The sequence below is a fragment of the Megalops cyprinoides genome, chromosome 6 (assembly GCF_013368585.1).
Source record: "Megalops cyprinoides isolate fMegCyp1 chromosome 6, fMegCyp1.pri, whole genome shotgun sequence".
NCBI classification, from domain to species: domain Eukaryota; kingdom Metazoa; phylum Chordata; class Actinopteri; order Elopiformes; family Megalopidae; genus Megalops; species Megalops cyprinoides.
The window spans coordinates 16081612-16108148 of NC_050588.1; the positions used below are offsets into that span (position 1 = coordinate 16081612).

Here is a 26537-nt window from a genome sequence, read left to right on the forward strand (position 1 = left end):
GATAAACACTTTTCATAAAGAATTGTGAAAAAGAAGGGACAAAATGTATTTGGATTCTGTGTACTTGCATTTGAAAGCAATGCCATTGAGCATATATATAGCATACAGAACACAGACAGCTACAGGATGCAGGGGAGGGTGAGAGAAATGAGGAGAGTGTGGTTCAAAGCATAGGAAAAAGGGAGAGATGAAAGAAGAAAAAAGAGTGAGTGTATGACAGAGAATGTGAGAAAGTGAGAGACGGGAGAGAGAAAATGGAAAAGGAGAGAGAGAGCAAGAGAGATAGAAGCAATAGTCCGTCAGCTTTCAGCTAGGAATGGCTGTAAGCAAATGAACTGCGGCTGCCTCTCCTCTGGTCTTTTCTTTAACCGCTGCTTTGTTGATCCAGCATAAGATTGAAAGAGCCATCACTTTCAGTTCCAAGGGCATTTTTTTTTCATTCTCATTTCAATGCACTCTTTAGAGCCTGTTTGTCTTCTCAGTGAAAAGAATCTCTGCTGTCCTTGAGCAAACGGAGGTTCATTTGTTTCAGCATCAGTATGCCTCCCATGGCATGCCACAGCTTTTGACATGTATCATTGCTAACAACTGGTAAGAAACAGGACAATTCAGGCTAATAACTCAGTTAAATTTGTGCAGTGCCATTTTTTCCCACCTTGCAAAAGCTGTAACCATTTAAGGATGCGTTGCGGGATTTCTTTTAACTGTGTTACATTAACGTTGATCAGACACTTGGAATTTAGCACAGAAATAATAAAAAATCAAACCATGGACAGTGTTTGCGTAAAAGAGTAGCTCCTCTATTCAGTAATCAGTCGGTCCTGAGTGCCGCATGCATGCTGATACCATGTCAATCCTGCCTTGACAAAAGCGGAAAATTTCCCTTTTTTCCTAAGAGCATTTTCTCCACATTATGCTTTCATGGTGTGTGATGCTGTTAAGGATATGCCTTGAGTGGAGCTGTGCGATTGTCGTGGATTTATGTATGCATCGGTGAGGACAGGTCAGGCTCAACGCATGGAATATTTACTGTGCTTGCGCGCGATGGGCCTTTCAGCACCAAGGACAGTTCCCATCCGGCTCACGGAAGGTCCGTTACTTTTTCGAAATCTATTCACGTCCATCTGAAGGAAACCGGTGTAATATTGGCGTGACACGCAATGAAATAAACAAAATATACTTTTTTTCATTTGTCTGAGTTTGACCTGTAATTTTGTCATGGAACCGGTGCTGTCAGCTTTAATGCTTCGAGTTGTCAGCATAGAACACAAAGTGCGCACACGTGTAGCGAGTAAACCACGTTCCAATCAATGTCACGCAGGTAGTAGCCTATCAAGAGGAGATTTTTTTAATCGTAGGTTGTGCCCGTTTTCCTAAGCGCCTCCTCTTTTACTAAAAAAACAGACCATGTCTTTGGTGCTGGGTGCACATTACCTCTCCCCTTGTCTCAGCTGCTCATGTTACAACACACGTGTCAGTAAAACACTGCCTGAATTTCTCTCCATTAAAATTCAGATCACCGTTTTCCAGAAGATTCAAGGTGCGCAGTAAATCAAACTGCCGTCATCGTCACGAACACGCTGTGCATTTTAATAATCCATGTTTGCATTCTCGGGCAAATGATGAACAAGATATTTTCCATGAAAACGCCGTCGATCATTTTAATCCTTAATGTGGCTGATACACTTTAAATATCCTTGCAAAGAATAAGTGGGCAAGACGTTTGCTGTACCTCTAGGAGCATAAGCCAATACCGCCATTTAAAGCAGCTTTGGAGAAACTGACACACTATTTTACGCGTTTCAAGAAGTAATCAACAGACGAATAATAGAACGCTGGAACTGGTGTAGATAATTGGTTTAGCACTCAGATATGATACAGTTAATACGTGCTCTCTTCGATGGAAAATAATAGAACAAAGCTCTATCGGGATTACAAAATAAATAAACTGATACATAAATAAATGTGGTTTTCTGAGGCACGTGCTCGCATTGTGGGATAAATGTGTCATGTCTACTGAGTATAAATATTAGAGGAAATATGAGCTGACCTTTCAACAGTTTGCTATTTGTATTCAAAGGGGGCGCGCCACGAGGGGTGGCAACCGAAGTGAGAGTCGGTGGCGCGCGTCTGGGGTCTATGTTTGTGTCTGTTTGGGTTCCGATTGGGCGAAACGTAGAAGTGTGTCAGGCATCCGTGCGTCGTGGGCGGGAATAGACATGTTTATAAACCACAGTGTGCGCTCGGTGGGGCAGCGATACTATATAGAGAAACTGTAGACGGAGAGAGAGGGAGAAAGAAGCGAGAACACGGCGGCTAAGAAGCGTCTGTGGCTAACCGTACAGCAGGTAGTTGGAGGAGGCGCGGCTCTCCCTGCCCCTCCACACCAGCCCCTGTATGGATGACCACTTCGGCCTCCTTGACTCGCCTCCGCCTTCGTCTACCAAACAGAGGGACAACAACATCGTTAATAACGGCTACACCGAAACCGAGCACGACATCATGACAGTTGTTGCTTGTGACAACATGCTAGAGGAGACGGCGGCGCTCCCTGGCCACCTCTCTTTGGACCGCTACGAACCCGACCATGAGTGCTGCGAAAGGGTTGTCATCAACATTTCTGGCTTGCGCTTCGAGACGCAACTTAAAACTTTCAACCAGTTTCCGGAGACTTTGCTGGGGGACCCCAAAAAGAGGATGCGCTACTTTGACCCTCTGAGAAACGAGTACTTTTTCGACAGGAACCGTCCCAGCTTTGACGCTATCCTCTACTACTATCAGTCAGGTGGGCGTATCCGGAGACCTGTTAACGTCCCCATCGACATTTTCTCTGAGGAGATACGTTTTTATCAACTCGGGGAGGAGGCGATGGAGAAATTCAGAGAGGACGAAGGATTCATAAAAGAAGAGGAACGTCCTTTGCCCAGCAATGAATTTCAGAGACAGGTTTGGTTGTTGTTTGAATACCCCGAGAGTTCGGGTCCGGCCAGGGGCATTGCAATTGTCTCAGTTCTAGTCATTTTAATTTCAATCGTTATATTTTGTCTGGAAACTTTGCCGGAGTTTCGGGACGACAAAGACCAAAGCACCATAGCTCCTGTTATAAACGGGACGAGCCCTTATCCTTCTAATACTTTCACTGATCCTTTCTTCGTGATAGAGACACTATGCATTATCTGGTTTTCGTTTGAGCTGCTCGTGCGGTTCTTTGCCTGTCCCAGCAAAGCCACTTTCTCGAAAAACATCATGAACATTATCGACATAGTGGCCATCATCCCCTATTTTATCACACTGGGGACAGAGTTAGCTGAGCGGCAGGGAAACGGCCAGCAGGCGATGTCTCTGGCTATCCTTCGGGTGATCAGACTAGTGAGGGTGTTTCGCATATTCAAGCTCTCCCGACACTCCAAGGGGCTCCAAATTCTGGGACAGACGCTGAAAGCCAGCATGCGGGAGCTGGGACTGCTAATCTTCTTCCTTTTTATTGGAGTTATTTTGTTCTCCAGCGCGGTCTATTTCGCCGAAGCTGACGACCCTACCTCCAGCTTCAGCAGCATCCCAGATGCGTTTTGGTGGGCTGTGGTCACCATGACAACTGTTGGCTATGGGGACATGCACCCAGTAACCATAGGCGGTAAAATCGTCGGGTCCTTGTGTGCTATCGCCGGCGTATTAACCATCGCTTTGCCAGTGCCAGTTATTGTTTCGAATTTCAACTATTTCTACCACAGAGAGACCGAAGGGGAAGAACATGCACAGTACTTGCACGTCGGTAGCTGCCAGCACCTATCCTCCACGGAGGAGCTTAAAAGGACACGTAGCGCGTCCTCTCTCAGCAAATCGGAATACATGGTGATAGAGGAAGGAATCAACAGCGCCTTCAAACAGCCCAACTTCACCACTCAGAACAACCAGAACTGCGTGAACATCAAAAAGATTTTCACAGACGTGTAAACAAAACAGAGAAGTTACGACCTCTGTTCTAAACTGATATTAATCGTGATGTGTCAGTGCAATCTGTCGTGTGAAGGCAACGCAGTCTGAGAAGCGTGCCCGTATTCAATCAGTGAGCTGCCGAGTTCATTCGATTCCCTCTCGAGTCGAAACCAGGTCTCATGTCTGCTGTTTCAGGACAAGTTTCATGTGCAGTTGTTGAGTTCGTTATATAATTGAGGTAGACGTCACCAGCCGTAGCTCGTTTTGTTTTTGTTAAGCAGAGGCGATGTTTGCTTCCAGTGCTAATTTTAATTGTTACGTGGGATTTACTTCGCATTCAACGTGTCTTTATGAAGTAATTTTATCAATATCATACTTTGATCATTGATGCACCCGAGTCGTGAACTATATATATATATATATATATATATATATATATATATATATATCACGTTGTGCTAAATGCTTTCAACCAAAATAATATATAAGGGTGTGTTAATGTCAAAATATCCATTACAAGCAACTGACGTTGAAGTAGCCTAGACTAAGGTACTGTTTTATGCTTCCCTTTTAATGAGGGGGAAGAAAATAATATCCGTATATTGTCATCGGAGTACAGTTGTTTCACTGCTAATATACGAAAACTTGTTTTGTGTGTGCGTAACGTAACATTGAAATCAATGTATATGCTCAATATTGCACTCGAGTTGCAAGCGAAATGTTGTCACCAATAGGTAGTCATTGTTCATATATAAACGGCGTGTCGAGGTTTTTCGACGAAATGTGGCTTTTTGAAGACCTCAAATAAAAGCAGGAATACCAGCACGGAGATAAAAGCTTGCTGGGTGGCGCTCTTCTGAAGTAAAGAGGAAAGATGCACGGTGCGAACACGCCTTTTTGTGGATACTTCTAATCCCGCCTTGAGATACAGTCTCCATGGCGACCACTGTTTCCTGGATAACCCCAGTTAATGTTGCCATGGCATCCTTCCCTGTTTCCACAGTAACCTCAGAGATGGTTCAGCTAGCCTGGTCTGTAAAAAATGAAAAAGCCGCAAAAAGGAGGGAAGAAAGATTGTTTAACTTCAAAGGAACCGGGTTTAAGATAAAACTTTAACACGTTATGGCATATACGGGCTCAAAATGAATGTGCGCAAACTATGCATTTTAACTGTACATTTCCATGGGAGTTAACTGCAGAAAAGTTTGACAGTAACAACTGTCTGAATCCACATTTAGCTACAAAAAGACGCAGTATTCTCGAAAGTACACAACATGGCTACACTAACAAATGATTCGAAATAAATACAGTACATGGAGGTGGTGTTCATACGGAACGACTATACAGGCAAATCCCTTGCGCCGAAAATGGCAGGATACTGGAATCACTGAATGGAGACAAACAAACTGAATTTTACGTCATCCATTCACAACGGACCACTCTACACTGGCTCGTGCAAGAGGTGGGTATGACTGACAAGTGTTTGTAAATCAGATCCTTTCTAGTGAGGGCGTTTCGTTCTCTGCGCTCATCATCACCCCAGTGATAAAGTGTTACTCATCATGCTTTTATCTAATCCAAGACGCTTTACAGAATCCCACAAGAATACATCAGGACATGCAGGAGGTACGACTAGAGCTTTAAAGTTGTGTGAAGTCCTCATTAGCGATGAAACGTAAACAATACATTTTATTGATCGTCACCAAAAAAGCCTAATTTGTTCCGGAGCAGACTGGGAGATTGCACAGCTGGTGGGATTGACTTTACTCCCCTTTAATTTTTAATGTCTCCCATCCAGAGTCTAAAAATAGACATCATGAAAGATGAGTCCTCATCCCCCATGACTACGTTTGATGTGATTACATTTCACTTTCAAGAAGAGGTTGGAAAAAAGAAACACACATACACACACACACACTTCTACATTGGCATGTCAACTAGAGTTGACGTCAAGCCAAATCCTGCCCCCTCTGACAATCTCAATTGCAAAACTCCTTTTTATACAGCAGTGCTTGGCCACAAATTGAGTGCAAGTTCATAGTCATGCTACAGTGGCAGTGCTTATCATTGAAGAGAGGGTAAAATATTGGTAAAATAATAATAAAATGATATGCAAATATAATATAATATAACAACAATAATCATAATAATAATACTTCCATATCCAACAAGATATATATATATATATATATATATATATATATATATATATATATATATATATATATATATAATTGTATAAATTATTGAAGGAGGGCTGAGCCCAGTGTCATGATGGGTCCAGTCTGCTGGTGAGAGTGACAGTTGTGCCATAAGCCTTAGGCTGTCACCGAGCGCACAGCATCGAATGACCAGTCCGGTGACTCAGTGGGCTCATTTGCTGTTCCCGCAGGGCAGCAAGATATGTGACTGTGCGTGCCTGGCGCCTGCTGAATCTCATTACCGACGCCCCCGCGTTTCCTCAGCGTGTGCGCCCCCTGCAGGGCGCTGTCAGCGCGGCAATGCTGGCAGGTTCTTTTCCTGGCATCGCGCCCTGCGCTGCCGGTCATACAGCGAGGGTGAATATCCCTGCCTGCAATCAGGGGAGGACCGCTCCTCTCTGTCACAGCCGGGGCTGCACAAATTATCTGTCACAAAGTGTTTGTCAGCAGCATTTCAGCGGCACAACGTTGTGATAATTAAATTGCTGATCTAAAGCGAGCAAATTAGGAACACTCTGGTGTTCTCGCGAAGCCTAAATTAGCTAACCTGATGCTAGCATAACTCCACGCATGACCCTCCACATTCTGCTGTATAGCCTTCAAAGTGGAAGAAGTGTGTCATGCCCACTGTAACTGATGGCATATGTTTAGGTGTTTTTGCATCATTATCAGTCTCTATAATACTTAAGACAAGCGTTATTTATGAGGATTAAGCAGACCACATAATGCTATATAAGGATTCCCTTGAATTAAGGTGTGAAAGCCCTGTCCTATACCTGCATTTCAACCATGTGTGGCCTTGGTTAATGATGACGGGCTGTGATGCATTTTGTGGATTTACACATATCTGAGTTATATTCCAAACTGCTTCTTCCACTTCTGCTTATCGCATAAATGAAACCATCGCCAGCACCTTCATTGTCTTTCCTTTGTATAAACAAATTAGGATTTAGGTCAAGTTTCTGCTGTTGTTTAGTGATGTAATCTGTGGCTTCAGTGTAAATGTTTGGATTCTATTGAGAAGGGAATGAGGTAGTACATTGGTTTTGCGGTGCGTTCCCCAGTTCTCTCTTTGTTGTGTGTGTTTAACAGGGCTCAATATTGCCCTCAAGTGGCGTGACAGAATGCAGAAATAATTTCATCTGAGAAGACAGTTTCTGCATGGTTTGGCCCCAGTCTTTTTTATTTTTACACACACACACTCACACACACACACAGACACGAGCTATCATTATGACGATGATGATTATGATGATGTGACAATTTAGAGAGGGCCTGCTAATGGTCTGTGCTTATATATTCGTATTCATGTCGAATTCATTCGTATTCATGTCTGGTTTATGCTCTGAAATTTTAAATGTTAGTGTACGTGTATACCTATAGTAGCATGCATAATATGCATGTACAAACATAATAATTATACAGGTGCTTTAATATGAAGCACGACCAAGTCCTATTTTAATAACTTCTATTTGATTAGGTGTATCAAAAATTTTGCTTGAAAGATATATAATTTATATCTCTAATTGAAATTTCAGTTGAACCACACACACATACCGTAAGCATACACAACTGAATGCGTAGCAACAGAACTATGTGCACCTTCTCTTTAAGACCCTGGGTAACAGTTTTGACAGCTTCAAAATGTTCTTGTTAAAAAGACCTACAGAGAGTGTAAGACAAGTGCATGAACAGGCAAACAAGAGTTATTTTTGAATGGATGCACGATAAGTATTTGATACATGCCTTTTATTACACTTCTGTCTGGCATGTGAAAATTTATTTCCGTCCTCCAAGGGTATGATATTGGCCATCGTTGTTGAGTTTGTTTGTGTGCTCCATTTCATGGCAATTCATATCTTTGGAAACCACAGTGGTGGCTGCTTTCAAAAAAGCAACCACAAAGTTTTTCAGTTACAGAGGGAGGCTGTGTAGCATAGTGGTTAAAGAGCAGGACTCGTAACTAAAAAGTTGCCGGTTTGATCCCCACTGGGACTCTGCTGCTGTACCCTTGGGCAAGGTGCTTAACCCACAATTGCCTCTGTAAAATATCCAGCTGTTTAAATGGATAACATTGTAAAGAACAGTAACTTATGTAAGTCGCTTTGGATGAAAGCATCTGCCAAGTGAATAAAAGAAACAAAAGTTTTAATATGATATGACAATGTAAAATGAAGTGACCATTAGTCAGAAAGTCATCTCACCATGCTATAGTATTCTTTATTTTTTCCTCCCAAAGTAACCATTGCTGTCTTCATCCATAAAATGGCTGCCTTGACTTGTCTGGGACTTCCCATAGCTGTTAATGCAGGGTACTTGTCTACAGTGATTGAGATGTGCAGATGTACTCTCCTGAAACTGTTGTCTGTCCTTTGTTGCTCTCTGTTCCCCAAGCAGAAGATGTTTCAGGAGGCCTGAGCTGATTGGTGGATCTGGAAACTGTGTTGAGCATGCCCTCCTTCAAAGTAAATCTCCCACCCAGACAGAAAAAGACAGCCAAGGTACAGTCTCTGTCTGTCTGCATGAGTTATATCAATGCTATGAAGATGAGCACAGCTTGTCTTTCTGTATGTTTTACTACAGTACTGCTGAGGTCAAGACAACATCCTTCTCTGGCTCTTTGTCTCTGTGTGTCTGTCTCATATTAGTGCTGTCTAGGAGCAAAATTATGCATCTCATGCACTCATTTTGCTCTTCATTTGCTGACACAGAGCAGTAAAATTAATGCTAATTTAAGGAAATCATTCAGGGAAAAAAAAATTGCAGCCTTGTCACCAAAATCTGAAACGCAATAGAATTAACTTCCAAATCAGATACAAAACTGGTATCAGTTAAACTAAAAAAAATAAGTTAAAAATAGATATTATTTGCTAGATTGTTTTGTTGTGTCTCTTATGTAGCTTAACATTTTTTCAATAAGAAAGAGCAAAATGGCTTTATTACAATTGTGCTGATCCACAATGAATAGGTTTACCACCAGGGGGAAAGTCCATGTCCATTGTGAGATGAAAAGAGGACAACATTTGCTTAGTGAAAGCTAGAGGTAAAATATAAATATAGTATAACTTTCCTGCATTAAGTAACAAAAATGTGCCTCACAGCATAAACATGTCTAAGTGCAGGAAATATGTCACATACACTGTTTTGCTAGAAAGAAAAGTATCATTCCAGTCTTGATGTAGTGGTGTATCTGAGATCTGAGATGCTGGTCAGAATGCTGTTGGAGGCTGGGTATTAATGTTCTGTGGGTGCTGTTGGTCTAGGATGTCCTGTATCTCACACACCACACTGCAGACTCCGAGTGGGTGAGCTCATCCACCCCCAGCTCTAATTCACACTGCTGTTGCGGGACCTGATAATGCACACACCTGGGGGGGCAACCTAAAGGCATCTTACTAATGTATAGCTGCCTGGCGATGCCACCAATAAAACTCTCGCCCGCCCTTCTGTTCTTCCTGTTCTATCTCGGGAACAGATGCTGTGTGGAGTAATGGCTGGTGTGTGTGACTCTGAGCCTGAGGGTTAAGACCCACGCTGTTCCATTGAAGTGTACAGGGAGTTCTCAATTTAAAAAAGGACATGCTTTAAAGTTTTCGCACATTTTGAAAACATCACCATTCTCGCTGTTTTGAAGCTAAGAATTAGAATTATAATTTGTGCCATTTCTCCTCATGGTACATATGTGTTGCACATATAGAAAGAAGCCATTTGTCAGTAGCCTTGTGGGATTGAAAAAAAAAAATATTCAGGTGTCTATAAATAGAGGAATCTTGTACCTACATCTGTAAAACACTGGGCTACTAATGGGTTACAGTATGTGCAAAATGCAAAAATCAATACACTGTGAGGTGGAGGGAATACCGGCTTCTTCCAAGAAAATAAATCATTGCTTAAACCCAACACTTTGTAAATGTTTACTCTGCACCAAAATTGTGCAGGCATTAGCATATGCAGCTGCGATAATACTGTTATGAAATGGGCAATCTGATGTCGGAGCCATGTTTCACCTCTTTAATACAGCTCTTATGCAATGAGAGATGCTATGTAAAAAATTCAAGATATTGCATGTACAGAAACTAAATTTTAATGGAACTATGATTTCCTTCATTCAGTACATTTTTAATGAATGAAGTGTGTGCTGAATACGGTTGAAGTACTGGTACGAATTCATTTCATTTGTCTACAGAGTGCTTTGACTGTTGGAAAGGTTAATACTATAATGTCATGTATCGATACTTACTCTGGACTGTTTGGAAGCAGACTTGGTTTTTGGAAACATCAGCGCAGACACCGGACGCAAATGTGTCTTTCTGTGTGGTCTGCGTAAGACTGCAGCCGCTGGCCATTGGAGCAGTGTCTCGTGACAGCTAAAGCAGCGCTGTTTCTGGTATGATGATGACGCATTCTGAAAAGGCTTACTTTGTGTCAGTTTCATCAAGCAGCAGTCAGGGGAACGCGGTTTCCTTCATTTTCCCAAGTTCTCATACACCAGTGGTCCCTCATCCTGTAGTGGTTTTGAACACATTTTATGGAGCAACATTGGAGGGATTGAAAGGTCAGGGATCTGACGTTTCAGAACATTCAGTTACTTGTGCCTCAGCGTGATTCTGTGCAACCTGGTGTTGGGAGAGGCATTAGCATTCTTCGAGTGATCGAGTCGGTGTTGCGGCTTCCAGCTTACAGCGGAGTCCTTGGCGATCGGGCAGGCGAGTCGTGACTCCGTTCTGTGGGGGGGAATGTAAAAGCGTCCTGCAGTGGCACGGCTAGATGGTGCTGGCAGGGCACGGATCAGGGAGGATCCTCTTATCAGGGTGTTGGCGCATCGCAGAGCCACCTGCTTGCAGTTTTCTCACTCTTGTTCAGACACTCCAGTCTGTGTTCCTGCATTTTAACTGACAGTGAACATCACATCCACTCCATTCTCCTTTCTGTGAAAGACATCAATATTATTAGAATGAAAAGGAAAAATCCCTGCTCAACCTACTGGGTCTCTCTGAAAAAGAGTATATTTTTTCATTTAGCAGGGATTCAGCTTGTGACTTCATTGTGTGATCTGCTGTTCACCCCCACGTTGGCATTTCGTGTTCTCATAACATTGCTGCAGTGTTGTGCCTTTGAGAGACTGGTAATTCTGCACTGGAGGAATGATTTGAGAATCCTCTGAGTTAGGAGGGCAAGCACAGCATTAGCATAGGTACTGATTTAACAACTGAGAGAGGCCCTCTCTGTTCCGCTGAATTTGTATGTGTGTGTGTTTTTGATTGTGTGCATGCTTGTGTGTGTGTGTGTGTGTGTGATTTGTGTATGTGCATGTGGGCCTGCTCACCTCCCTGTCTGATGTTCCTCTCTATTGGTTCCACAGAGAAAGAGGAGGCTCGAGATTCACGCTCCTTTGGATAGGACCCCCTCCCACGCCCATCTCGTCCAGCCCAAACTCCTCCCTCTTTTCCTGGCGATGTCGACTGAAAGCCTCCCCCCCCTGCACCAGAGAGACAAGAAGAAGCTTTCCGCCATGGATGCGGGAAAGCCTGGACACTCCCACTGCCTCTCCCGGACCAGCATGTGCTGTGGCCGCTCTCCGGGAGCACCCGTGCCCCCCCCAAGGTCCCGGGCCTACCTGCCTGCTTGTGTTTAAGGGACACCTCCCCAGTGCAGATCGCTGGTACAACTGTAAGTGCACATGGCCCACCCCCAGCCTGCCCCTGAGGACGTGCAGCATGTGCTGTCTGTGCGCTGTGGACATAGAGATGACGAGGGTCTTCCTGCTTGTCCCATCCCGCCTGTAGTCGCACTGTATTGTCCTTAGCAATTGTGAGTACATAAAGGGATCAGCTATACCACAACCCTGGCTTGTCTCTCCTTTGATTAACCCTACCTCACATTTTTAATGTCTTCCACCTTATGTTATTTATTTTTGGTTTGTCTGAATGTGACAGAGGTGTGTGATGATGACAGGAAACAGGAAGTGTTTTCTGACTGGCTGCAGTTAAATGGAGGGAACCAAGCTATGAAATCTTCAGTAGGTTTTTATCATGCAGAGGGAGACGGGTGGAGTGCACTTATCTCCTTTGAAAGCATTGCTGGACAGTAGCCTTCTAAGTATTTTCTCCAATTCCCACAGTATCTAGGGCTCAAAGTGGTTTGAGTGCAATGACTCTTCCTTATCTGCAGCGGATGTGGAAAAAGATCTAAGAAAAGATTGGTGAGGCATTCCAACTTGCTGTTCATCGGCTCTGGGGCAGCATAGTGGGGAGTTGATTTAATGAACAAATATACCACTGCCCTACAACCCTTTTGCTTTCAGATACACAAACGTGTCTGGGAGAAGTTATTGTGATTTCTGGCTATTGGCAGATAATTGGCCTACATGGGAGATAGCTGAAGGGTCGAAGTCTCTTGGAGAAAAGATGTGCACCAATCACAGATGCCTATACAGGTCTGATTCAGTAGGAATTGTGTACATTGTGTTAAGTTCATGTCTATGTCAAACCACTGATACTGGATCAGTGTACACATTCCAGACCCTAACCTCAACAACCTTGTGTAAAAGCCGAATATTGATTCCGGATCAGTTGAGAAACTCTCTCCATGCCACAACGTTATTTAGAAACGTTAGAGGATGCGTAACCAGACTGCAGCACAGCTCAGCAAAGAATGATCACTTCAGAGGCTATTTTGCACCATCTCAAGGTCTGAAACTTCGAGGAAGGAAATGAAGCTTGTCGACACAGATTATTACATGGATCAATCACCTGGAGGACACATTAACTGCCAGACAACAGTCAGATGGCGATGTTTTTCTCATCTGGTGTCTAGTTTCATAATGTACTTCAAGGAGCGGACAGCAGCTGACTTTGTACTCTCATATTTCACATCAGACTGAGCCAGTTGCAGGTGCTGTCAGAGGTGCTAAATTGGTTTGTTCTCCCCAAGTTCGCTTGTCAGAAGCGAACACTCCACCCTCCCCCCCCCATTCCCACCCCCCGCATCCACAACTGGGAATAGAGGCAGAGAAGAAAAGTTATTTCTTTTCTTCACTGAAGACTGGCCTCTGCCCAATGATATATCATCTTAAACACTGCAAAGGCAATCGGGAAAAGGCACTGAGGTGGAACACAAAGTAGGTTAAACCCAGCCGCAGGATAACTCTATCAGAAGTCGCCTGGAATCTGTGCAAAATAGCTGTTCTTAATGGCCATACCTGCATTTCATTTTAGTGTTTTTTTTTCTGATTGGCTCATCCTTTCACCAGAAAAACACACAGGCACAATGTGTATAAATGTATAGTAAACATGCAGAAAAATAGATATTCTAATGAATCAGGCCAAAGGAAATAGATGCTTTTCATCCTTGCTTCCTGTCTACAAACAATTACTCTCATCTGCGACAGCAACGCCATCCTCATCATCATTCATAATGTGTATTGATTTATTCAGCGCGCGCTGTGCCAGTTTATTATAATGCAGACACTGGGTGTATTCTCTTTCATCTCTCTCATCCTCACTTAAACTCAGGCTGCTGGTACTCAGGAGCATTCGAGGTCCCTCTCGCATGGCTTGCAAATCACAAAACAAAACCCTGAGCCTGTGGTCTCAGTCTGTCATCAGGTTACACAAAACCAAGCCAGTGACCGTCTGGCCTCGTCTCCCGTGGAATCCGCGGGGATTTTAACACCCCCGGCTTTGACAGAATGCCATCTGTGCTGGAGAGGACCCCCAGAATCGGGGGGGGGGGGGGGGGGAACCACATCCGGATTGGTGCGTGTTGGCGTGCACGCATGAGTACACCACAGCTGTAAGACAGCCCAGGGCCCTGCTGAGTTTTCCGTCTCACAGCGCCGGGGTGCTGAGAGGCGTCTCACAGAAGCTGCGCTACCCTGCTACTGTGCGTCAGGGTGGAACCCCTCCCTCGCCTTTCCGAGACTCCGCTGCCCCTCCCCCAACCATCCACCCACATCTGCACAGCTGGGCTCCAGTGTTCTTCAAAACAAGTATTCACATCTGTGTGTGTGTGTGTGCCTGTGTGTGTGTGTCTGTGCATGTATGTACACGTACTTATATGAATGATGTGTGCTCATGCATGCATTTAAGCTATGTGTGTGTGTGCATGTGTGAATGCATGAGTGCGTGTCCTTAGCTGGCAGAAGAATATGTATGTTTACACTTTAAAGTCCATAATTATGTTTTCAGCACCATAGTGTGCTCAGATTTATATCTTTGCATGCTGTAAATATTTAAAATGTACATGCATGTGCTGTGTGCGTTTGTATGTAATATGTGGGTGTGTGTGTGTATGTGTGCGTATGTGTACGTGCATGTACGTGCATCTACATTTGTGTGTGTGTGTGCATGTGCGTGTGAGTGTGTGTGTGTGTGTGTGTGTGTGTGTGTGTGTGTGTGTGTGCATGTGCGTGTGCTTGTGCATGTGCATGTGTGTGTGTGTGTGTGTGTGTGTGTGTGTGTGTGTGTGTGTAAACTATACTGCTTCCAGGTGGTGCACCACATCAGCTAACCATAAGAGCTAGTCTGCTGAGCATAGCTTCTGGGAATTAGCTGGAGTGTGAATATGTCTGCCTGTGACACAGCTGGAGATGCCTGTCTATGTCTCCCAATCCCTCTATAATGATTGATTTATAAGGCTGTACATAAATACACAGCACCGCTGAGCCATTTACTGATAGATCCATTATAAGAAAACAAGAGCTTTTACATATTGTTGAAGCTGGTTGAGTTAGCTTTGGTCTTTAGACTTATTGCATCCTTTAAATATTAGGTTGAAACTGGTTGTATTGCAAAATGCAATGTTTTCTGTAATTAGCACTTACTGATATGTTTTATTTGTATTTCCATGGCAAATCAAGCAGCTTTTATTTTGTTAAATGCTTAATTCAACAGCTGAGTATTTACTGAAAAGATTTAGTTTAAATATATCCTGTATTCCAGGTCTGAATGTAAAGGCAATAAGCTGTTGTCAACATTGTCAACATGGTCAGCTAAAAGTGGCAATGAACAGGTGGATGTGCCTGGTTCGTTCACTCGTGGGAGGATGCTGGGATATGCACCTTAACATGTGCTTCCATTAGGCTTGCTTGTTGGCCAGCATGATACGTGGAAATAGAGGTCGTTTTCCTTGTGTCAAAAATAGCTTGTGTCAGGCAGTTTAGTGCCGGCTGGCGATTTTGTGTAACTTCTCCTTTAGTGGAAGGCATCCATCTGCTCTTTGGCTTCTATGCAGAGGAGACCCAGAGGCAAATTGTTAAAATTGTTCCACTGAATCAAAATAGATTCCCTTTTCATGTGGTTTGGCAGATTCATTTAAGACTAAAGGGCCTCAGATTCTAAAGTTTAGTGAATAGGTTTCTCATCTGTTTCCATTACACGGTCCTGAACGCCAGTGAATGATAGCGGTAATTAAAAGCCTTTCAGGGTTTTTCATGTTTTCTCATCATTTTTTATATCACAGAGTCTATTGAAGTGATCCACTCAACGACATGATATGCAGCATGTAAACCATATGTTATTATTACTTTAATTTAAAATGCTGCACTGTAGTCAACAACCAGAACAACAAATCTTGTATTGTTTTCCTGAAGGAGACCAACAGAAAATTTTCAATGTTTTCTCCCTGGCCACAACACCATGTGAAATTCTTTGCTGATTTTACACCAATAACCTTCATATTGAATGACAGCACAATTTTAAATCTCAGGCTGTTTCCCAAAGCAGTTTCAAGCACAATTCAAGTTACTGCCCAGTCTGAGCTCAGACTGCTACAGCATGATGAAGAAAGGTGTTTATGGGTACCTTTGCACATCACAAGGAGGAGTTGTTAAATATGGGACTTAATTAATCAACTGAGGGCATAAACCAGGTGGGCAGTGCATCCCAGAGGCTGCTGGGATAGCTCTTATGGGGAAAAATGATTAGTTCCCAGTCTGCATCGTGGGAAAGCTATGCCTTGCAGAAGCTGATCCAGTGCAAGCTGTAACAATTGAGAAAGGGGCTATTCTGCAGATGGGGTTGTGCAATGTCCAAACACCCCCACCAGAGGGTGCACTCTGGCGGGGTTTGATTTACCACCTAAACTGGTCTGAGATTCACACTGATGCTGTTGTTAATTGATGTGTGGTAATGAATGATACAACATATGCAATGTCTATTTTCGAGAATTGTGTCATCTGAGTAAAATGGTTTCAAGCACGTGCCAGCAGGCATTTTCTGATTTACAGTAGTAATTAAATGCATCCCATCCACACACAATGTTACAGTGTCATGGCCCCTGGCTCTGTCAACACTGAGCGGTAATCGCGTTTGACCTCTCAGTTTGGTTGGCTGAATAGTGTGCCAGCTCGCTTCAGCATGCGCATTCTCACACTGATGCGTGGGTTCACTAGGGCCAGCGGCAGACGCACTGTAGTCAGGCGGCACGGAAGGGGGAAGAACATTAAACGCTGGTGACAGTGAAAGAGATGCAAACTGTTTATTCTGGGCCCCCTGTGATGTATCCAGGGAGGGCATCGGAACAGGCCGCACCTCCAGGGACACAGGAAGTGACAGGAGCTTCTGCAATGTCATGGCAAAACAGGCAGGAACAAGCGCTGATTTTCACCACAATAAGAATGACGCGAATGCACTGACGGGGCTCCTCTGGGGATCCCGGGCTCTTCTGCAATGGCTGTTCAGTCAAAGCGACACGCTGATCTGAAGTGACTGTGCAACGGCCGAAGCGCAAGTTTTTTGGAACAAGATTTAGTAGCTGTGTGGCGATAACACATTCATGCAGCTACAATATATTCAAATGAAGATGTATTATTGTGAAAACAAAAACCTAAAATGTACAGTACATTGATATGTATAGTGAAGTGTAGTTATACATCCACACACCCTCTCTTCTATTGGACAGGGAAGTGCCAAAATTTCAAATTTGTTGTGTGTGTGTGTGCGTGTGCGTGTGTGTCTGTGTGTGTGTGTTTGTAAACTACTGTTTCATGTGCTTTTTGATCACCTTCTGACCTATCCTAGAATCACTGGAGGAGAGAGGCTGCATCTGTGTGCTGTGGGAAATTTTTGTCCCTGGACAAAATCTGGATCTAAAATCTGTTTCCCACTCAATCTCAATCCCAACTCATTAGTGTAAAAAATAAATTCTGATCGAGGATCAGTTGCCAAGGGAAATGCACTCAACATCTGTGTGAGCAGTGTTTCCTCAGCCTGGGTGATGTCATCACTGCACTGCTCTACAATGCCGGCAAAGATACTGTGGGAAGTTTCCACAGCAACAAGGTAAGATGAGCAGTGACAGGGTACCACAGCCAATGAGAGAAAAGCAACCAATTCAGAGACCTAATAAGCTGTGTTTAGTGGGTGTGTGTATATCTAGGGAAGGGATTAGTGCTTGCAAGGCAGCTGAGGTAAAATAAGCCTGAGGATGTGAACTACGGAAATGATCGGTTGTACTGGCAGTAAGTTCATTTCTTTGGCATATGGGGCTTGTTAAGAGAATGAAGTCTAACCAATTCTTTGTGTGTGTGTGTATGTGTGTGTGTGTGTGTGTGTGTGTATGTTCTGGGAGTCCTTTTACTGGCTACAAGCAATGTGACAAACATTCAGAGTGAAAAAAAGATTTGATAATATAACAGTACTCTGTTTGGTAAATGGTCCTCCAGTGAAAAAACCAACACCTGATGCCTGATGGCTATTTACAAGAACATGCAATGGATGTCAATACAAATGACTGAAGTGTAGGTGGTATCTGATGCATGGTACTCAATTAAGCCAACAGAGTCAAAGTCTGTGGTCATTTAACTTCCCCTATTTTCCTCTCAGCCTGCAGTAACCAGTGCACATGCCACTTGCAGGTCACACATCTTGAAAGGAGGGGAGCCACAGCTCACAGCACAGGCTAGACCCACACTAAGCACTCTCAGAGCTCTGATACAGAGCTGAGAGGAGTCAAGGACCACCCCCAGCAGACATCTCCACCCCAATGGGGCCCAGCAACGCTTGCCTCCTTTGCTTGTTGCCAGGCTCCACTCAGGTGTGATGCAGGTGACATGAGCTAACACCTTCAATTGATTGGTCAGGCTGCAGTGCCTTGGGTCTGTCAACATGCCAATAGGGAGTCTTTCTGGAACCAGCAGTGTAATTAGATCATGTCCGATATTTTCCCCTCTCCATGTCTTTATCCCTTTTGTTAGTTTTTTTTTATGCTCCATGTGATTGGGTGGATTCATTTAACTGACAAAACATGAAAAACACCACTTGTTACAGCACATTTTACACAGTCTCAGACAGTCAAACATCAGCACTCTGGGTCTTCTTCTGTGTCTGCTTCTGCATAACTCATGCAATGGATGCTTCAGTTCATCGAAGCACAAAATCCAAAAATCTCCAGGGTCAAATACCTTTTGTCCCTGCGGGGAGCATGACTCAGCAGTGAATGGAAGTCAGTGCTCAGACACTTCAGAAAAGCAGGAAATGACTGCCCTTTCCACTGCACATCCAGTAAACTTTGTGCTGGCACACAGTGAACTTTATTGTACCATGAGAGCGGAACAGAACTGTTATTAATGAAATGAGACACATTATTATGCTCTGAATGCAGAGCTGAAAAAAAGGTTTAAAGAGCATAATTTTATTGATGTGAGGGGAGGCTGGGGTTAAAGGCCATGGTTTAGTGTGGCAACATATTCCATGACTGTCACTTTCACTGGACATTGTGAACAGGCTGGTTTAAATGCATGTTTTACATAACTGTGGTCACTGTGAGTGGGAAAGTTGCACAGCACAAGACCCAGGGTGGGATGCCAGGCACACACCTGGAGATGTCAATCAACCTGAACACCATTTCTAGAGTAAATGGGAGTACGCATACAAAACCCAAACCTGTGACAACATGTCAGCTCCAGAGCCAGGCTCCATTCATTTGTCCTGAGTTATGTCCACCACCAAATAACTTTGATCTGTTTCACATTTTAATCCAAACAAGAACAATCTCAATGACCCCGCCACACAGAGAGGTTGTTGAAAGTGTTGCTTGCAAAAGCCATGTTAGCTTGAAAGCATTATTAGCCAATGGGCAAAACCAATCACAAAGTTACTTTTCAATGACATTCTTCCAAAATATACCAAATATTCCAAATTAACACCATGGTATAAATGAAAAAAAACCTATAGCACCAAATGGTCCTTTTATTGAAATTGGATCAGATAACTTTATTAAATGTATAAATGTTTGTAAGTGTATGCCACTCTAAGACTGAGGAACCTCTTTCTAAACAGAATGACTCCCTCCTCCCCTGGCCCTCATCTCTGGAGCAGGTGCACATAGCACAAGGAGCGGGCAGTGATGCACGTGCAGGTGCTGCTGGAGACTTGCCTCTCCTTTCCCCAGCGACTGTTCTCTCCGGGGTAATTACAATAGTTGCATGCTGTCCAGTAAAGACAGGGAAATCTGGGACACATTCCGCCTCCTGCGCATCCCGGCAAACACAGGACACTCCCCAGATCTTGCAGCATCCTCATAACTTTGCCGCAATGTTAGAGGAACATCATGAGATGTTTTTTTTTTTTTTTTTTCTGGGATGTACTTTGCTGCTAAACTGTAAATTTTATTATACACACATAAACAAAATACACCCACTGTAAACACACACATGTTGTGTGTGTGTGTGCGTTTATTGTATATTCTTTTGAATATATTCTATACGTAAGAACAAATGGAAAGAGCACAAGCAGCCTCGACTAATGAGGTCTGTGTTTCCAGGAATACATGACCTCCTGTTCTCCAGAGGCAAAACACCTTTTGTTTTCATGCAGCATTTAGCGAATGCTCGGGTGTGCATGATATCAGTGGTGTAAGGTGTCACACACAGCCTGAAACACAATTGTGAGTATGCTTTTTGCTATTTACATGGCTACTGCAGACACACACATTCGCTTTCCAAAAGAGAGACTGCAACACTAGTTAGTCCTCTTTGGAGCCGGTGTGGAGTGCTGACATTATACAATTGTGGTCTGGTAATGATCACTACCAGTGTGCCTTACAAATACAATGACACAACTGCTCTAATTGCTGAATGGGTTTATGTCAAAGTTATGACACTAGAAGACTCTGTCATAGCAGCTAACTGTCAACTCACTGGTCCAATGAAGAGACCAAAAATGGCATAAATATACAGTTTAATCAGGATTTAGTATAAGCACGAAGGCAAAAAGTAAAACCACAGTGCATTTGGGGCTGTCAGATGGGGTTCTCACACATTAAATGTACACAGAGCTTGAATACACTGTGGTTACATGGGTAAGAATCATATACGCTGTTATTGACAAGAGCAATCAATGCTAAACATTCTGAGAAGCTTGACATTACCCTTGGAGATCAATCCAGCAGCTGAAAAAAGGCAACGCTGGAATCATCTGTTGCCATGACAGCAGCAGACTCACCACAGCAGCGCATTGATGTCAGCAGTGAAATGTGTGAATGTGCAACAGGCAATTACTGCGAGCACTGTTTGCAAACATGACTGTCAAGCTGTCTTCTCTGCAGTGTGTGTGTGTGTGTGCGTGTGTGTGTGCTCGTGTGTATGCATCCATAAATGACCACTGGTTAGCTGGCAGTTCAGTGGTGGGTATTATAACTGAAACAACTGGTCCTCTCAGACTTGTCAATGGTTGCAAACAGACCTAAAAAGGGCTTGCAAATCTTTTAAAATGTTATGCTCACAACTCACAGGGCATGATGAGATTATATTTAATAGGCATAACTTAATTAAAGATTTCTTAAAGATTCCCTGCATGATTTTAGTCCTTGGTCTGAATGGAAATCGTTTTTGCAAAGAACATTTCTTCTCTGAACATTTTTAAAAAGTTGTATAGATTCTTCCACATACTGGTGTAAAACTAACCTAAAATCAATGAAACTATCCGTCCAATGAAAGCATCCATGAGGATCAATCAGGACTGAGCCTTATATTTTTATGACAGCTAAATAGCAGTTCCTGCAAGATCTTCTGATCCTTGGCGTTATCACAGATATTCGATTTATTATCACCAGATATACAGCTTGTGCATTCCTTTCCTCCGCTGTCTAGGAGTTTCCAGCTGGTAACAGGAGATTATGATGACGCTCATAGCTAACCCTATTTTCAATCCATCAACAAACCCTACACACCAGCCAGATTAATCTCTTCTGCAACTTCAGGGCACCTGGCTATTTACTGTACATTATATGCACTTTGCACTCACTCTTTGCAAGCTGCTATGGGTGTCCAGTAAATGAGAATGTGATGTAATGTAAATGCTGGACAGGTTCCTGTGCCAACTACAGATTTTCTGCCTTAGACCAGACTGCTTCTAGAATGTTTGTAGTTTATAGCTTCCTTCAAGAATGCAGTTACAGTTACAGCAATGGCAAGGACAGAACTTTCAATATGAAGCACATAGAGATGGATATCATATCTGGTAACTGTAACAATCAGATCCACCCGAACATGTTGTTTCTGCTCAACAAGTGTCATTAATGTCCCGGAAGATGGAAAATCCCCAGATTTAATAAAGGCTGGACCCTAACCCTAACCCCTGTATTAAATTGACCCTTATCCTTACAACAAGTGTTGTATTTTTTCAACATGAATGCATTTCTTTTTAGTTTTGGTTTTCACTTCGCTCATCAAACAGTGCATGTGAGGAGAAAGTAACCCTTGAATTTAATAACGAAAGTAAAAAACAAATGTTGAATGCATCCAAATGTCTACACTTGATTGGCTGTTCGTTTTGGGTCATTTGTTTGTATATTTTAAAGATCTATCATACAAAGGTGCCACATGTTTCTACAATTAAAGTAAATAAATTTGATAAAAGGGGAACTTGCTCAAAATGCTACATCCTGCTAGCATGAGGGACTGTGTTTCATCAGCAGTTTTACTGCAGAGGACAGGTAGCCGCGGAATTCAAAAGTTGTCGACGCTGTTTGAAAGACTTACAGCCGGGGGGATGTGAACCAAAGTTTACCCTACAGCACTGAGTCAGTGGGAGTGGAGAAACGGTAGAGCAGGGAGGAGGAGCGTGGAGGTCGTTTGGGCTGCGGCTTTTTAGCTGCAGTCTCTCTAGCGCGCGGCTGTCACACTGCAGCGTCACTGTTTCTGGAACACACTGTTCCCCGCGCTGCCACCTACTGCGCGCACAGATGTCACGCAAGGAATGCGGTGCGGGGCTCTACCGTGCCGTCTTGCTGTTTCACTTTGTCTGACTCACACAGACACACACACACACACACACACACACACACACACACACACACACACACACACACACACACAAAGAAGAGAGTGCTAAAATTAAATTTTGAGCTGTGTGCTGAAATCAGCAATCAAACATGTTGGATGAGAAGAATGTTGACTTGCATTATATTATCAACAAATGATCCTGTGATTAGTAAATACAGCATGTACAAACATCATGTGTCATACACATAAAAAAGAACATTGTCACCTGCTCTGCTTGCTGGGTAAGGCAATACATTTTATGTTTGGAACTGAACTCAAATGCATATTAAATATTGCAGCAGTAAATGGTCTATGTGCAAGCTATGTTTGATATGTATTGCAGGGATATGCACCATTTCATATAAGTGAGAAAGCATAATTGAGCTATTAACCCATAAGCCTCTATGGTTCTGCATGCTAAAATGACATTGCTTGCAGAGTGAATGAAAGGCCAACCGTCCTCACTGCAAATGGTTAAACTGACAATCACAGCTTCAGTCACCTCCACACCGCCATCACTTTTACCGCTTGTCAAGTGTATTTTCTTTCCGCTGTCTTAATGTAACTCTGTATTGACCAATCATGTCAAGGGGTGACCCAAAATCAATACTGTCCGGCCTGTATTCACGGTTGTCCCTCCACAAGTAAAATGCAAATGAATTTAAACACAAGGGAACATTGGTTTTAATTAAACTGGGCCAGCAAATTATGGTATGTGACGTCAGCCTCTCAAAGCTCCCCGTTAATGCACCATGTATAATATAAATAAGGGAACATTTCCATCATACATATTAGCCAGTCTACTGTATGAGGAGGATGTACAGCCAGCCCATTAAAAGACAAGGTTAAGAACATGCCTGTGACAGCCAGAGTCCAGCAATGGCCTTGAGGAAAAGGGCTTGCAAAACCTTTCCCTGCACTAGTGTTCCATAAGTGCTCCAGGGGATCTCCTCCACCTATTCACTGCCCACACTGGGCCTGGTGAAGAGCCAGCTGCCGCACGTGTCCGGCCAAAGTGCCACTTCACCGGGAGCTCCCTTTGAACCAGCAAGGCGTGCCTTAACTGATGAAAAACTCAGCGACCTGGAAGTCAGAAATCATGGCTGGGACTTCGAGTAAAGGCAACAAATCATCCAAGCTGGCCTTGCAAATGCCTTACAAAGCGCGGCCTTACAATTGCCTAATAATTTCGCAAAATCCAAAATGTACCGTGTTTCGACGGTGTGTGCATGCAGATCAAGTCAGAAATAATAAATGAAACACATTGTTTGGTTATGTAATTCTCAAGCAGCCTGGTCTAACTAATGAGAACAGCAGCTATTGTGTACTTCTGATGTGTCGCTTCCCCGCTGGAGCCACTTAATTATGGATTTGTTACACCTTGTTATGACTCCATTTTAAATGCATTATGTTAGAGTATCTGTTTTATCATATTTTGTAGTTGTCCTGCAGTGGAATTTCACGTCCATCCAGAATGCAGCTGCCCGACTGATCTTCAACCTGCCCAAATTCTCCCATGTTACTCCCCTGCTGAAATCCCTCCACTGGCTTCCTGTCGCTGCCAGGATCAGATTCAAGACCCTGACCCTCGCCTTCTCTGCAGTCAACAGGACAGCCCCTGCCTACCTCCAAGAACTCATCCAGCCCTACACACCAGCCCGACCCCTACGCTCAGCAGCAACTGGACGCACTTGCTCCCTGTAAGCCTTGCTCCCTGCATGGTCAAGGCAGGAGGTGCTCGTTCTGCCAGACATCGGCGTTTCGCCTACATCGCTCCCCAGTGGTGGAACGAACTCCCGGTCTCGCTACGGACAGCTCCTTCACCCCAGTCCTTCAGACGGGGCCTGAAGACGCACCTCTTCAGACTCTACCTGGACTGACCCAGCACACAATTGCTGCCCCCCCCCCGCCCATCAGTGCTGTCGTAAATTGCTGTGCTTTTTAAATTGTGCTTTTAAATTTTGTCTCTTGTTGCCGCCTTAACCCTGACGCTCATTGTGCCGTTTGAAGTTGTTGAAGTTTGCCGTTCGAAAGTATATCGTACTAGTTGCCCTTTAGGCTGTAATTGTAAAAATCTGATAGTACTGCGTCCTCAAACAGACCTTGCTCTCAGCTGAGAACTGTCTCATTGTGGAACTGTACACATCCTGTCCCCGTACTGTCGCTGTACCTACTGTATGCACTTTTGTAAGTCGCTTTGGATAAAAGCGTCTGCTAAATAAATAAATGTAAATGTAAATGTTATGGTCTTGATTTTGTTTTGGTTTTGACTTTGAACTTGTGGCCATCATGTTCTAGAAGATGCTGTTTTGAATAAGACTCTGTGCTATTGCTATCCCACTCCTGTCACCTCAGCAAGCAGACTTAAAAAATGTTTCCATTCTCAAACGGAAGAGAACCCCTAGAATAGACTCGCAAGCATCAACAGGAGATGCTGACAGCGTGGAGGAGGGGTATAGAAGAATTCATCCACTAAGGCGCTACTGTACAGCTCTTGGCTGTCCTGACCACTGGCACACAAAAAAGCGCAGTAAATTAGGCAGAAAAGGGAAATAACCATCACAAGTCCTGGGACGTCACAACAAAGCAGCCCTCACAAACCCAGTCACTGTTAAGAACTGCACTGAACGAGCCTGATGAGGTTCTCTCATGGATGCACCAAATATTTTATAATTGTCAGTCATTGCCACATAGTTTATCAAATAGTAGACTTTCAAGCATGCTCTTTGATTTAAAAAGTTTGCTTCTGTATTTTCTGGGTTTTGTTAGAGACAAGCCTGTCCCTGAAGTAGATACTGCCTCACATGAAGAGGTTGACTTCCTTGTGCACCACATTGCTTCAGGCATAGTGCAAATAAGGGATGGATAGGGTAACTCAGTACGGCTATGTGTGGGTGTTGGGATGTGGAATAAATGAGTGAAGAAAATCAATTCAGAACCAATGCCCTAATTTATTTAATCCTTCTTTGTTGCATTAACTGCAGACATTTCACTAATGACACATTGCACATATGTAATTTTTTCTTTGGCACTGTTGATGTAAGTTTATGTTTTGCCTAGATTTCACATCAATCACTCAACTGAATAACCTGACTCAAGAATAATTTCAACAAATTTGCAATAGATTATTTTCATTGACTCCACAGCACTATGCACCCCCAAAGGTCTTTGTTGTGCTTGTTTGAACTAGATCTGTGTATTAAAGGTATCTTAATCCTGCTTAATTAAAATGAGGCTGTTATATTCAGTCTTATCTGAGAGCTACATCTATATTTACTAAAAAAGTTTCTCATTGTACAAGACTTGTCTCCTTTTCTGCCTGAGTCACCTTCTTGATAAAGAGGCTGTTTATTTTTCAGGAGAACCTGACCAGTAAAATGTTTTCATGAGCTAATTGGGTTATTAAATAGGTGCTCCAGTACAGACTGGCACAGGATATGTCATTAAAAGTTGGATAATTTCTTTAAAATTCCTAACATGGCCTCAGTTCAATTTTAATGAAGAAATGCACATAATCACAATCTCCAATGACTGGAAAGCCTAATCAAGACTGCCAGAAGTTGGTTGGCACACTAGCTGTAAACTTTTACATTTTCTTGATACCTGGTATTGAGACCTTGCATTACTTATATACAATTTTCTGCAGTTTCCCCCCTGGAACTAGCAAACAGACAACACATATGATTTTCCCGAAATGACGCCTGTAGACTTCAAAGTGGTTCAGAGATTTTAAATTGTGGTATATTTGTGGTATATTTATATTGTTCTGCAAAAACAAGTACTACTACTGCTACTGCTACTGCTACTACTACCACTACTACTACTACTAATAGTAACAATAACAATAATAATAATAATAATAATAATAATAATAATGACAATGACAATGACAATAACAATAATAATATAGACTTGATACGTTTATAGAGATTTAAATAGCCCTTGGTGGGTGTGTGATTTTATGTATTAATTTATTTAAAAAGGGAGTTAAAAAGGGAATCTGCAGCAGCCTCTTATCCCCATGGGAACTGAAGTCCCAGATGGGCCCGTGAAAGTCGAGGGGAACAACACAGCCTTGTATGGCGCGTCCCCTTTAAATTGCCCACGCTGCAGAAAGGTAAGGAGTGGTACTGTAT

The 26537-nt window shown here is 43.2% G+C and overlaps 1 protein-coding gene across 5 annotated transcripts; it reads left to right on the plus strand.

Annotated features, from left to right (window-relative positions):
- Positions 1-2121: 2121 nt before the first annotated feature.
- On the plus strand, positions 2122-11973 carry LOC118779042 (potassium voltage-gated channel subfamily A member 3-like). Of its 5 annotated transcripts, XR_005005026.1 has the most exons (4): positions 4443-5398; positions 6329-6494; positions 8535-8638; positions 11500-11973. XR_005005026.1 is itself a non-coding variant. In XM_036530899.1 (1 exon), the coding sequence occupies exon 1, from the start codon at positions 2398-2400 to the stop codon at positions 3952-3954; it is 1557 nt and encodes a 518-aa protein (XP_036386792.1). In that variant the 5' UTR covers positions 2122-2397; the 3' UTR covers positions 3955-4326. The 5 variants fall into 5 exon arrangements, 1 of the variants encoding a protein (XP_036386792.1); XR_005005023.1 differs by lacking the exons at positions 4443-5398; positions 6329-6494 and adding an exon at positions 2122-2946; XR_005005025.1 differs by lacking the exon at positions 6329-6494.
- Positions 11974-26537: the final 14564 nt, after the last annotated feature.

Bases quoted from the DNA above. Each gene is read 5' to 3' on its own strand.
- LOC118779042 (XM_036530899.1), top strand. From the start codon at position 2,398: ATGGATGACCACTTCGGCCTCCTTGACTCGCCTCCGCCTTCGTCTACC.